Below are 14,827 nucleotides of genomic sequence, written 5' to 3' on the forward strand. Positions count from 1 at the left end.
GAGGCCCACTCTGTGGGAGGGAATTCATACCAGGTACTAAAAAACAAGTCAAAAGCCTGAAGTTTGGAAGGTCATAGTACCTAGGCGGAAGGTACCACTGTTGTTTGACTAAGTGGATATGATGTACCCATCAAATTGCACTCTAAATGTTTGTATTTGTCCATTGATTAATGCTATTCTCCCTTTTGGTTAAAGGAGCTTTTTTTTGCAGATGGCAGTGACATCTGGGGAGACCCAAGACTCTTCAAGGTAATAAGAAATTGACTCCTGAGTGCTCAGCACTGGATGAGACATTTCTATCACATCTGTCAGGGCTCAGGGAATGTTGTGGAAGTGGCTGAAAGCAAATAAGTGTTGCTGGAACTGCTTGACAGAGAAGTTCCATTTTGGAGATGGTTAAAATAAATAAATAAATATTTTAAAAAATAAAAACTAACTTGACTGGGCTGGTGAGATGGCTTAGTGGTTAAGCGCTTGCCTGTGAAGCCTAAGGACCCCGGTTCGAGGCTCAATTCCTCAGGACCCACGTTAGCCAGATGCACAAGGGGCGCATGTGTCTGGAGCTCATTTGCAGTGGGGAGGCCCTGGCATGCCCATTCTCCCTCCCTCCCCCCCCCCTCTCTCTTTCTCTCTCTCTCTCTCTGTCTGTCTCTCTCAAACAAATAAATAAACAAAAAAATCTTTAAAAAAACTAACTTGACTGACATTAATAGAGTTTGAACAGAGAATTTAAAATACATATTCTGGGCTGGAGAGATGGCTTAGCAGTTAAGGTGCTTGTCTGCAAAGCCAAATGACCCAGTTTAATTCCCCAGGACCCACATAAGCCATATGCACAAGGTGGTGTATGTGTATGGAGTTCGTTTGCAGTGGCTGGAAGCCCTGGAATGACCATTGTCTCTCTCGCTCTCTCTCTCTTTCTCTCTCCCTCTCTCCATCCCCCAGTCTCTCTCTCAAATAAATAAATAAATTTTAAAAATAAATAAGTGAAAATGTACATTCTTCTAAAGCAAAATTCATTCCAAAAATGGGATGTTTACAATAATTTTGTCACTTTTGGGGTTTTTTTGGTTTTTTTTTTGAGACAGAGACTCACTTTGTAGCCTATGTTCTAGGCTTAATTTGGAATTTGCAGTGTAACTCAAATGTATAGCAGTCTTCCTGCCTTACTCTCCCAAGTCCTGGGATTATAATTATGAGCCATCACACTTGGCCATTTTATCACTTCCGAGAGGCAAAGACCTTTAAATCATGTCATGGTAGTGAGAATAATACTTCAGTTTATACAATAATGTCCATTGTAATAGTTACTCAGTATATTTGAAGCATGGCTGGATTTAATTCACATATATATATATATATATATATATATATATATATATATATATGTAATCTCCACCAAAAAAGCAGTTCTTTAATTTGCTACATAAACTGTGTCTGAAAAAAGATTCTCCCCCCCCCACCTCTCTTATATACACATACATATATATGTATAAATATATATAGGCTTTTGAAATATCTGAAAATTTTAAGATTTTTATCCTTTTCCTTGTTATTGATATTTTTTATTAGGTAGAAACTTTATAAGGACACATCCTGTGTTGGTGCCATCATAAACCTCCTCCCTGCCCCCATTCTACGGAGTGCCCTCTGCAGTGGGATTGCAAGCATGCACTTTAAGGTTGTGGATTATGAGTTGTGAGAGCAGCAGTCAGTCATTGTGAGGGGGGAGGGCAGGGATCGATCAATGCCTCTGGATAAAAACTGTCTGTATCCTTTCCGTCATAATTTCTGATTTTAGAAGAAGTATTCTCAGTCTTTGCTTGCATGCATAAGTTTACTTTGATATATAACCTACTTTCTATTATAAGATACTTGACACAAATTTAAAAGGGCAACTTTGCCTGCAGCACACTATGGTTGTGCATGGGCTTTTGCTTTTGTGTTTTAAAAAACTCACTATGCTGCTCAGGCTGATATCCAACTCCTTAGCTCAAGTGATTCACCTACCTGAGAATTCTAAATGGGACTACAGGTGTACACCACTGTGACCATCTTGAACCCTATAGTATATAAGACAAAAAACACTATGTATCTGAAATAAGCAACAAATAAAAACTGCAAAAGTGGGCTGGAGGGATAGCTTAGCAGTTAAGGCATTTGCCTGCAAAGCCAAAGGACCCAGGTTTGATTCCCCAGGACCCACATTAGCCAAATGCACAAGGGGGGTGCATGTGTTTGGAGTTCGTTTGCAATGGCTTGAGGCCCTGGTGCACCCATTCTCTCACCCTCTCTCTCCTTCTGTCAAATAAATAAATAAAAATAAAATAAAATAAACAGTAAGAGACAAACCAAATATCAAAAAACATGATTGTGGGAAATTACAAAAAGTAAGTAAATGTGGGCTGGAGAGATGGCTTAGCGGTTAAGCGCTTGCCTGTGAAGCCTAAGAACCCTGGTTCGGGGATCAATTCCCCAGGACCCACATTAGCCAGATGCACAAGGGGGCACACGCATCTGGAGTTCATTTGCAGTGGCTGGAAGCCCTGGTGCTCCCATTCTCTCTCTATCTGCCTATTTCTCTCTCTGTCTGTCACTCTCAAATAAATAAATAAATAGCCAGGCGTGGTGGCGCACGCCTTTAATCCCAGCACTTGGGAGGCAGAGATAGGAGGATCACTGTGAGTTCAAGGCCACCCTGAGACTCCATAGTGAATTCCAGGTCAGCCTGGGCTGGGGTGAGACCTTACCTCAAAAAACCAAAAATAAATAAATAAATAAACAAATAAAGTATGTAAATATAATACTTACATTTCAATAATATGTGTGTGTGAATAATATGGAATGATATGCACTACAAAATTAACAGCAGTTGTTTCTCAGTAAGCAACATTATCTGTGGTCTTTACATTACCAAACTTATTTGTAGTTTTTTTGGTTTTGTTTTGTTTTGCCTACAATAATCCCGTTTTTGGATAATATTGCATTAATTAAATTTTCATAGTTAAAAGATATATGTTGACTCTTTCTTCCTGACTAATCAATTATTGCTCTATACTTGGGTTACCACAGTTTTGCTATTACAAAGAACTCAACAGAAATAACTTGTTAAACCTGAATTTATAATTAAAAACACAAAGCAGAAATGACCAAAATTCTTCTCCTTAGGTATACCCAAATCATTAGCAGATATTCAAATGAAGACCAGTAGACTGGGAACATTAATTGTTCGATTTTTCTTTGAGGCAGGGTCTCTCGTTGGCCTGCTACTCAACAAAGTGGCTAGAGGTTTACTATGTATTTATAGCACATGCACACCATGGCATATACATACATACATACACACACACACACACACACACACACACAAAACACATTTTAAAAAGCAAAATAGGGGTTGAGCGTGGTGGCACACTTGGGAGGCAGAGGTAGGAGGATCACCATGAGTTCGAGGCCACCCTGAGACTACAGAGTGAATTCCAGATCAGCCTGAGCTAGAGTGAGACTCTACTTCGAAAAGACAAAAATAATAAAAAATAAAAATAAATATTTCAAAAATAATAAAATTATTAAAAAATTTAAAAATCAAAAAATGGGTCTGGGCAGCTGGCTCAGTTCTTGTCTGCAAAGCCTAATAACCTGTACCCCAGTACCCCACGGGCTAAAAGCCAGATGCACAATGTGGTGCACCCATCTGAAGTCTGTAGCAGCTGGAGGCCCTAGCATGCCCATTCTCTCTGCCTTTCTTCTATCTCTCACTCTCTCTACATGTAAATAAATTTTAAAATATATATTTAAAAACACTAAAAAGCAAAGCAGGAATGGAGAAACAGTTCAGTGGAGGAGCACTTATTAAGGAGTAAGGAGACCTGACAACCCCCTTCAGTATAACCCCAGGGCTCACACAAGCAGATGGGCATGGGCACACGTGTGTAACCCCAGTCCTAAGAGACACAGAGACCAGAGAATTGCCAAGGCTTGTAAAGAAAACAGCAATCTGTGAGATCAACTAGAGACTCTGGCTTAAGTAAGAATGGGCAGAAGAGTAATAATGAAGAAGTGTGCCCAATGTCCCCTCTGGTGACTGCAGACAAGCACACAGAGAACACATGAGCACATGCACATGCAAACACCACACACGTCACCACGTTCCACACAGAAAATCCCCCGAAAAATAATGTTTAACCTGCAGGGAAATAATGTATCTACCTAAAGAATATAGAGGCTGGTCTGGACATGACAGGCAACTGTTATCTCAAGGGTATTACAGCACCAAACAAACACTGGTCCTGGGCAATGAAGACCCCGCTCTGTGCATAGTGTTCTTTCCTAATACCTCCTGCTTCCCCTTTTCCTCCCTGGAAAGCCCTTGGCACCCCTAAATTTCCTAGGATTATCTTTGTTGATGACAGTCTCCCATCTTCTTCAATCTTTTTGTATCCTAACAACCTGCCCTCAAGTCACTGGCTGTACTGAATAGCATGTGAATGAACTTGGTTCACTAAAATAGCTAAGTGGGCCAGGGGATTTTAGAAGGAGAGAATTAAATATACATTTCAAAATAGATATGACTTTAAACACATCTAAAGTGCTCCATACTAAAATTAATCTCATTTATTTTCACTGGCATATATAGACACTAAATATAGAAAGTCTTGTCCATGATCCAAAACTGAAAAAAAAAAATTAGAAACACTTACTGTAACACAACCTTTAGAAGCTCCTTTTATTTTACCAATATACACCGAAGTAAATATAAAGTCCAGCTGCAGATCCATCTCATTATTAGGCAAAACACAGGAAATGTTTTCCATGACTGGATTACAAGGACATAATTCAGGTGATGCCTACCAAAGAATGAATTATAAAAGCATACAGCCCTAAGTATTATATCAAAGCTGAAAGTTATTTTCAAAGTCAAAATTCTTTAAATTATGATTAACCAATTTGTAATAATTTTATACTGCTCTTGAGAGCTAGTACAGAGATTCTAATGAGGCAAGCAGCTACTCATAATACTCTTAACCAAAGAACAATTCCCCTCTATATGGAAGGACATCCCTTTGACACACCCAAAGTGAAGGTTCAGAAGGGCTATGCATGGAGCAGTGAAGGAGGAAGGGGACACATGCCCAGCCAGGCAGTGACCAATTCAGGCGACCAGTGAGGTGAAAGCTGCTGCAGCCAGATCTCCCTCACAACCTGCAATGAGTGCTCTTGATGTGAAAAACATAGTTACCCAGATTAACTTACATAAAATGATATATGACATATGTTGAAAAATTCAAATAACCAAATCCAAAATTAATCCCACATTCCTAAGTACATACTTGTATCCTCACCACATCAAAGCCATTGTTTCCATTAGGTATTCCCTAGCTGACTTTATTCATTTTAACTCAACAGAAATAAATTTAGATTTATATAGTGATTTAGGTTAAAATGCGCTTTAAATTTTGTCTTTTAATCTCCACAACTGCCTTATAAGTAGTTTGTTTTCCCCATTTCATAAGTAATATTAATAGTTTGAATTGGTTAAATAACTTACCTGTGGTCATGTACTTACTTCCTAGCAAGCAAAACCAAGACACAGACTCAGGTATTGTGTATTTAGGACAAATATCCAAACACATAAAATTGCTCCATTGACCAAGATGACATTCTTGTTATTGTACATTTAATGAATAACTAAGGGATTTAAACACTTAGAATTCCTTTGCTACATTAAATCTATGTGCTTTGCTATAGAGTCTATGTTTGAAGATAGCCAGAAAGGTGAGAAAAAAGAATAATTCCAAGTAGCCATATATTCCAAGTACACAATAACTCCAAGACCAGACAAACTGTCTAAAAAAAGTTTTGCTTAAATAGTTATACATCCAATGAGAATGACAAGAATGACTACTGAAAATATATAACATTCAGAATGACAAAATAATGACCAGAAAATGAACACAGTGTTTTCATATAAAAACAAATACAAATATATCACTGCGATGGTTAATCTCTATGGTCAATTTGATAGGATTTGGAATCGCCATGGAAAAAACAACTCTGTGCATATCTGGGAGGGGTTTTTCAGATTAAGTTAACTGAGGTGGGAAAACTCACCCGAGTTGTGACAGTCCTATTCCATGGACTGGGAGCCCTGGACTATAAAAAAACAAAAAGGAGAAAGGCAACAGAGCAGCATTCATCCCTCTCTGACTACAGTTGCAAAGTGAACAGCTACTTCAAGCTCCTATCGCCATGACTTCCCAGGTATGAACTGTACTCCAAAATTATAAATCAAAGTAAACCCTTTCTCTATTAAGTTGCCTTCATAAGACATTTTTTCATGCAACAATACAAGTAATTAATACAGAAATCGGTACTGAAAAGTGGAACCATTGCTGTGATAAATCTGGCCTGGCCTTGTGGCTCCTAGGCTTGTGGTTTGCTGGAACAATGTGTAAGAGTTTGGAACTAGGACTTAGAGAAGTCCGTGAATACTATAAGCAAGGTGTAATGGGCCACTCTGGTGGCATGGTTGACCAGAAGACTGAGAGAAAAGACCGTAGAGACATGGCTGGAAAGATTTAAGAGGGAAAAGAACACCATAGAAACTGGGCTAGAGGCCGTTCCTGTTGTGCTGTCAAGGAAACGAGCTGCATTCTTACTTGTGTTGTGAGAACTTGAATGATGCTAACCTCCAAATAGGCTAATTTGTTTGACAGAGGAAATCTTAAGAAAGGATAGGACTCAGGATGTGAAGAATGGTGTGAAGAAAGCAACTGTAACTGTTGAGATCAGCACCATTAAGAAAAACCTCTTGCACTGCACTGAAGTAACAGGAAAGGTACCACAAGGCCAAGACTGCACCCATAGGAGATTCATCTTGTAAAAGTCCAAATTCATTTGTCTAAACTTAAAAAATTTCTCTGCTGGAATGCAACCGTTTATGGAAGCATTTGCCAAGTTCAACCTGGAGGCACACAAAAGGACTCTCAAATACAAGGGCTCCAGGCAGCATCCAAAGTTGGCAGCAGATGGCTGGAGAGATGGCTTAGCAGATAAGGTGCTTGCCTGCAAAGCCTAAGGACCCAGGTTTGATTCTCCAGGTCCCATGTAAGCCAGAAGCACAAGGTAGCACATGTGTCTGGAGTTCGTTTGCAGTGGCTAGAGGCCCTGGAATGCCTATTCTCATTCTCTCCCCGCCTCCCCCGTCTCTAATAAATAAATAAATAAAATCTTTTTTAAAAAACTAATTTTAAAAAAAAAGGTTGGCAGCAGAATTTGGCATGAGGCCAGGCAATGTATAGCAAGGTCAGAGTCACTGTAAGGCCACTGGATGAAGCTACAGGTAAACTATAAATTGCAATGGAGACCCCTAGGATGTTAGAAATGCCAGAATCATAGGACATCTATCAAGGAAGGCTGCAGGCACAATGCAGAGCTAAGAAGAGACTATATGTGCTGCAGGCCGCAGAGCTGGAGAGAGGGACTATCAAAGTCCTTTGGAACCTAGATGATTCCATCACAAGTACCAGTTGCTAGACAAGGAACTGAAAGATTTGGAGTTTTTCCTGCTGGTTCTGGTTTTGCTCTGGTCCCTTCTTGCTATGCCCCAACTCCTCCTTTTTCGAATGGGCATGTTTACTCTGTGTCATTGTATGTTGGAATATATAACTTGTTTTCTTTTTTAAAAAATTTTTTGTTCATTTTTATTTATTTATTTTGAGAGCGACAGACAGAGAGAGAAAGGCAGATAGAGAGAGAGAATGGGCGCGCCAGGGCCTCCAGCCACTGCAAACGAACTCCAGACGTGTGCGCCCCCTTGTGTGTCTGGCTAACGTGGGTCCTGGGGAATCGGGCCTCGAACCAGGGTCCTTAGGCTTCATAGGCAAGCACTTAACCGCTAAGCCATCTCTCCAGCCCTATAACTTGTTTTCTGATGGCATAGGGGCTCACAGTTAAGAAGTTGCTTGAATCTCAGAAGAGACTCTGCTATTACACTTCTGAAGAGGAACTAATAAAGACTATGGGCACTTTTAAAACTGTACTGAGAAAAGGCCATGAGCCTATAGGAACAAAGAGTAGAAGGTTTTGGCTTAAAAGTAGTATGTGTGAGTCTCAACACAACAAGGGGTAGGACTTGTTAGGGTTAATATCAGTTATCAACTTGAAAGGATTTAAAATCACCATGGAAACAACTTTCTGGGCATGCTTGTAGGGATTTTCTAGACTAGGTGAATTGAGGTGGGAAGACCCAGCTTAGCTGTGGGCACCACCATCTCACAGGCTAGGATCCTAGCCTGTATAAAGGGAGAAAGCTAGAGGAACACCAGTGTTCACTGCTCTCTGCTTCCTAATTGCAGATACAATGTGACCAGCTGCCCCCACTCCTATTTCCATGACTTCCCAGCCATACCCTAGAACTGTGAGCCAGAAGTAAATACTTCCTTCTTAAGTTGCTTTTGTTAGACATTTTGTCACAGCAATGGGACAAGTAATATATGGTCACTAACTCTAATATTAAAGCTGTTGCAAAATTCAAACTAAGAAAATGCATAATCTATATTACAATAGTATGCTTTCAACACAAGGAATAGCTATTAAATAATAAAAATATTTCACTGTTTATCTATGAGAAGGCAAAAATAAATTACCTGTACAGATTCACAAGTGACCACTGGTAGTTCTGACAACTGCAATTCAGAAGTAGCCTTATTTTCATGAGCCATATCATCGTCTTGATGAGGTCGTAATTTAAGAATTCCTGAACTCTTATGTTCTATTGGTCCTTCCTCATCACTGGAAACAACAACTAAAAAGGAGAATTTTTTATAATATTTTTTAATATTTTATTTACTAATTTATTTATTTGAGAGAGAGAAAGAAGCAGAGAGAGTGTATGTGTGAGTATGGGCATGCCACAGCCTCCAGCCACTGCAAATGAACTCCAGATGCATGGGTCACTTTGTGCAACCAGCTTTACGTAGCTACTAGAGAACTGAACCCAGGTCATTATGCTTTGCAAATAAGCACCTTTAATTACTGAGCCTTCTCTCCAGCCCCAAAGAATCTATTTCAAATGTGTCACAACAATATCAAGAGAGAATGTTCTAGGGCTGGAAAGATGGCTTAGCAGTTAAGGTGCTTGCCTGCAAAGCCAAATAAACCAGGTTCAATTCCTCAGGACCTATGTAAACTAGATTCACAAGGTGGTACATACATCTGGAGTTCATCTGCAGTGGCTGGAGACCCTGGACCAATTTTCTCTCTATCTGCCTCTTTCTCCCACTTTCTCAAATAAATAAATAAAAATGTTTTTTAAAAAGAAAGTTCAATCTCTTCAGGTTCAATCTCCAGGGACTCATGTAAGCCAGATGTACAAGACTGTGCATGAGTCGGAGTTCATCTGCAATGGTTGAAGACCCAGCACCACCATCCATTCATTCTCCCTCTCTCGCTCTTTCTCCCCCTCTTTCTCTCTCAAATAAAAACAAAAGATAATGTTCAAATCAATGCAATGTATCTTTAATAATCACATTAAATTTAACCATAAAAATTTATTCAATTTAGAGATAGCCTTTCATGTATTATCTGATAAAGACTAGTTATACAAAATGTTTTAAGTATCATTTAGTAGTTACCTACATCCTTACCCCTGAAGAACAGACATTTAAAAATGGCTCAAACCATATATTAACCTGCTGCACTATGGATGTCAAGTGTCCCTCAAGAATCCAAGTACCAGATATTTGGCACCAAGATGGCCTAGTCAGACATGGTACAGCCTTTGAGAGGTGGGGCCTAGTGGAAGGTCATTAAGTCACAGAGACATGCCAGAAGGAGGCTTGGGTTATGACCCTATTCAAGCCATCCCTCTGGCCTATGGATAATGATATAGGTGATTTTGCTTTACTGAACACTTCCTGACATGGGCTTTCCAGAAGCCCAAAGCAGTGGGTACATCCAATTATAGACTGTAATCTATAAAATGCTGAAACAAAATAAATCCTTTTTTCCCTCTTCTTCCTTCTGTTCTATTTTCTACTAGGATAGGGATCAAATCCAGAGCTTTGCAAATGCTCAGCAACCACTCTACCATGGTTAACTGGTATTTATCTCAGGTATTCTGTTACTTTCTTCTGGAAGGGAAAAATGAATGGCTAGAGGGAAACAGAGACAACTCGTTGTATGCTTTTGAATTTTTTGTACCACATGGCTACACCAACTATTAATAATTAACTAAATCAAAATTAATGATAATTAAATAACACTTAAATTCAGTTTCATTAATAAAATCATAATAATAATGGTCTTTGGAAACTATTTAAACTGCTGGGTTGGAGCACAGAGCACTGTTTTGAAAAGGTACTCTGAGGCTGGGAGGTAGCTAAGAAGCCAAAGAGGCCTGCTGGCCTGGTGCCCACATAAAGCCAGACGCCCAAAGTGGTGCACACACCCTCAGTTGTTTGCAGTGACAAGAGACCCAGTTACGCCCATATTCATTATCTCTGCTTCTCTCTTTCAGCTTGCAAATAAATAATAATTTTATTAGTAGTTAAGGCACTAGCCTGCATAAGCCAAAGAACCCAGGTTCAATTCTCCAGGACCCACATAAGCCAAATGCACAAGTTGGTTCGTGCTTCTAGAGTTCATATGCAGTGATGAAGGCCCTAGCACGCCCATTCTCTCTATATATCTGCCCCTTTCTATCTCTGTCTATCTTTCTCATGAAAAAAATAGATTTTTAAAAGTTACTCTGATGTCTGTTACGGGGGAAAACAACTCCCCTCTTAGACTGGAGGCCTACTCAACAGGAGGGAATACATGCCTGGTGCTGAAAATCTAGTCAAAACCCTATGGCCAGGAAGTTCACAAACCCTAGGAGAGTAACGGCAGCGGTTATGTGGCTAACTGCTATATTAGGCCTACCAAACTGCCCTCTAAGCACTTTTTTGATGTTTACACACACACATTAATGTTATTCTCACTGTTGGTTAGAGAAGCTTCTCTTTTCAGATGGCAGTGACCACTGGGGAGACTCAAAACTCACCCTAGGGGCCAGGCATGGTGGCACACGCTTTTAATCCCAGCACTTGGGAGGCAGAGGTAGGGGGATCACTGTAAGTTCGAGGCCACCCTAAGACTATATAATGAATTCCAGACCACCCTGGGCTAGAGTGAGACCCTACCTCAAAAACCGGAAGAAAAAAAAAAGCCTCACCATAGTGCTGAAAAAAAGTGACCAGGGGAGTGCTCAGCACTAAATGAGACGTATCTATCACACCCTCCAAGGCTCAGGGTCCATTGTGGAAGAAGTGGCGGAAAGAATGTAAGAGCCAAAGGAAGGGTAGGACTGTTTACAATGTGCTCCTCCACACAAAAAATGGCCTGGATATCCATGACTTCACAGTGCCTGATACTACCTACACTAGACCTTCATAACAGGAGGGAAAAATGATGACATCAAAATAGACGAGAGACTAATTGGAAAGAAGAAGGGATGCAAAGAAGGGTGGATTTGGGAGCAGGAAAATGGAGGTAATGGGTAGGAATTATCATGGTTTATTATCTATACTTTTGGAAGCTGCCAACAAAAATGGTTTTTTGGGGTTTTTTTTTTTTAATTAGTTTTATACTAAGTGAATACCATCAAGTTGGTATCATTGTTAGCCTCCTCCCTGACCACTCCCCTTAGCATGGACCCTCCTTTAAAAAGAGAAAAAATTAAAAGTTACTATGCTTCTACATACTCCATTTATTCACCAAAATAAATATTACATTTTCATGAAGAAAATCTCAAAACTCAAGGACATTTTTCATTGAGTTAATATATTCCCCATTGATGCTATAACAGCTCATGGACTATAGCAAATCTGAAGAGAGCAGAAAAGCTAAGTAAACACAGAAAATTAAGTATCTTGCCTGGATGTGACCACTGGGGAGACTCACAACTCATCAAAGTGCTAAGAAGAGGGAGTGGAGTGTTTAGCACTAAGTGAGACATCTTTATCACACCCTCCAAGGCTTAGGAACCACTGCAAAAGAGGTGGTAGAAAGAATGTAAGAGCCAAAGAAAGGGGAGGAGTGCTGTGCAATAATGTCTGCCAGATACAAAGTAGCCTTAATATTTAAGACCTCAAATGGCTGATGCTACCTATAAGACCTGCATAATAGGGAAAAAATGATAGCAGCAAAATAGAAGAGGGACTAGTTAGAAAGAAAAAGGGATTCAGTAGAGGGTGGATTAGGAGAGGGACAGGAAGGGTGGTGGGAGGGGATTATGAGCATGGTAGATGTGTATATGTATGGAGGTTGTGAATAAAATGTTAAAACGGGCTGGAGAGGTGGCTTAGTGGTTAAGGGGCTTGCTTGCAAAGCCTAAGGATCCAGGTTCAATTCCCTGGTATGTACATAAAGCCAGATGCACAAGGTGGCACATGCCTCTGGAGCTTGTTTGCAATGGCTAGAGGCCCTGTTGCGCCCATTCTCATTCTCTCTCTTTCTCTCAATAAATAAATAAATAAATAAATTCTAAAATTAAAAAGAGAAAATTAATAATCTTTCTAGTCTTCCTTTACTTACTTGGTTCAGCTGAGAGCAAAATTTGGTTCTCTTCACTGTTTCCTTCTATAAGAGTCTTTTCTGTTATATTCAACTCATCGTTTCCCTGCGCAACCAGGGAAGAATTCTCCATGGCATCAATGGAAACAGTACTCTCTGTGATTTTGGTGGCGGAATGGGCACAGGCACTTCTGGAGACAGCACTAAGACCCACCTCCTGAGTATCAAGGGAGGATAGCTTAGGAAAATCACTTCCTAGAGGTTCAGGTGTAACTTGTTCAAGAAGTGTTGGGTTCTCCTGATAGTTTTCACTTGGTTGTTCAGACTTAGTGGAGAATATTGGGTTATTTTCTTGCTCTTTCTGAACATTAAAAAAAAAACATATAGAGAAGTTAGCATTCTTCCAATTTGGTTTCCTTTAAACATATTTCTAAGACTTATAAGTTATAAGAATAACATAAATAAATGTCATTTATAACTATATGAGACAATTTTACTGCATTATGGCTTTGCATTGTCTCCCTAGAATAAGCACACAGGGTTTGGTCTACTCAATTGAATGATTAATTTTTTAAAGGGTCAGATAGGGAAATGTCTATTTTACATAAATCAATTTTAAAATAAGAGGAACTTTAAAACTTATTTGCAAAAGTACTGAGGCCATAAAACCAACTACTCTGGCAACAAAATCTAAAAATATTTATTTGGAAAGAACATTAAAAATTATGAAAACTACTGGGCATGGTGGCACATGCCTTTAATCCCAGCATTTGGGAGGCAGAGGTAGGAGGATCGCCATAAGTTCAAGGCCACCCTGAGACTTTGCAGTGAATTCCAGGTCAGCCTGGGCTAGAGTGAGACCCTACCTCAAAAAAAAAAAAAAAATTATGAAAACTGCCAAGCATGGTGGCACATGCCTTTAATATCAACACTCGGGAAGCAGAGGTAGGAGGACATCTGTGAGTTCTAGACCACCCTGACACTATATAGTGAATTCCAGGTCAGTGTGAGCTAGAGTGACCTTGGTCACCCACATAAGCTTAGCCTTGTAGCATGCACCTGTAATCCCAGAACTGGAAAGGTGGAGACAGAGGAATCCCTGGGGCTTGCTGGCTAGTTAGTTTATCCAAATTGATGAGCTCCAGGTTATGTGAGAGATCTTATCTCAAGAAAAGAGTGGATAGCATTGAAGAAGACAACTAATGTGGCCTCTGCCCTCCACACTCATACACATACACACAGACACGTACCTACACACACATGAACACATGGAAAAAAATCTCAGAGTAACTTCATGGGACAAGTAAAAATGTGAATGAATATGATTTTATTTTTAAAAGAAAGAAGAAAATAAAACAAACCTGGATGACATACAGAAAAATACTAAAGAAAAAGTGGTACCAGGTAAAAAGGAACATAATTTTTTAGTCATTTGCAATATTTGGAATTTGCTTCAATAACTGTATTGTAGAGAAAAGTCATATATAAAACATTTATAGAAAAATGGGGAGGTAATATGATGGAGAATGTAATTTCAAAGGGAAAGTGTGGGGGTGAGGTGGGATGGAATTGCCATGGGACTTTTTTTATAATCATGGAAAATGTTAATAAAAATTTAAAAATTAAAAAAAAAGAAAAAGAAAAATGAAGCTTGCAAAAAACTAAAAAAGAAAAAAACAAATATGGTAAAGCTGAAAGCTCAAAGGATGTTATTTGGCTATAGTCAATGCATTTTTATTACAGCACAAAATTGTTTCCTATGACATCTAAATACCTCTACTTACTTCATGCTCTACTGACTTATCCAAGGAAGAAGTAGAAATATGAGAATCGGGTAAATTACTTCTAACCCTTTTCTTTGTCTTCCTGGAAATCGAAGTGTGTTCCGTTTTTGAATCAGAATATGAAACATCCTTGTTTCTGCTTCCCTCTTCAAGAAAATCACAACCTCTTTTTGCACTGTTAAGATCTTAAGAAACAGAAGAGGCATAAATATGGCCCAAAAGGTCAATGTGATATCAAAACTGCTATACTGCTAAAGCTCATTCAAACAAAAGTTCACAATGTCACTAGATGAAAGTATAGGTAAGCCTTAGATCAACCTGCTTATGTAAAATAAATGGTAGGGATGTGTTACAAAATATATGGAAGGGAATATTCTTTTTGAAAGCCTATATTTATAAATATGTGTGATAGTAATACTCAAAAAGAGATTTTACTAAAATCTAAACATTTATATCTTATACAATGCTTAGATAACTCATGATTTTAA

General features: G+C 39.1%; 1 protein-coding gene across 2 annotated transcripts in view; it reads right to left on the reverse strand.

Moving 5' to 3' along the window:
* Positions 1–14,827, reverse strand: part of Senp7 (SUMO specific peptidase 7) — a 179,383-nt gene that overhangs the window by 55,378 nt on the left and 109,178 nt on the right. For both annotated transcript variants that reach the window (XM_045147156.1, XM_045147155.1), the window contains 4 exons: positions 14,340–14,524; positions 12,577–12,916; positions 8,649–8,806; positions 4,701–4,847 (listed from right to left, as the gene is read on the reverse strand). In XM_045147156.1, the coding sequence (XP_045003091.1) occupies positions 4,701–4,847; positions 8,649–8,806; positions 12,577–12,916; positions 14,340–14,524 (830 nt within the window). The remainder of the gene's footprint in view (positions 1–4,700; positions 4,848–8,648; positions 8,807–12,576; positions 12,917–14,339; positions 14,525–14,827) is intronic.

The sequence above is a fragment of the Jaculus jaculus genome, chromosome 4 (genome assembly GCF_020740685.1).
Source record: "Jaculus jaculus isolate mJacJac1 chromosome 4, mJacJac1.mat.Y.cur, whole genome shotgun sequence".
Classification (NCBI taxonomy): Eukaryota; Metazoa; Chordata; class Mammalia; order Rodentia; family Dipodidae; genus Jaculus; species Jaculus jaculus.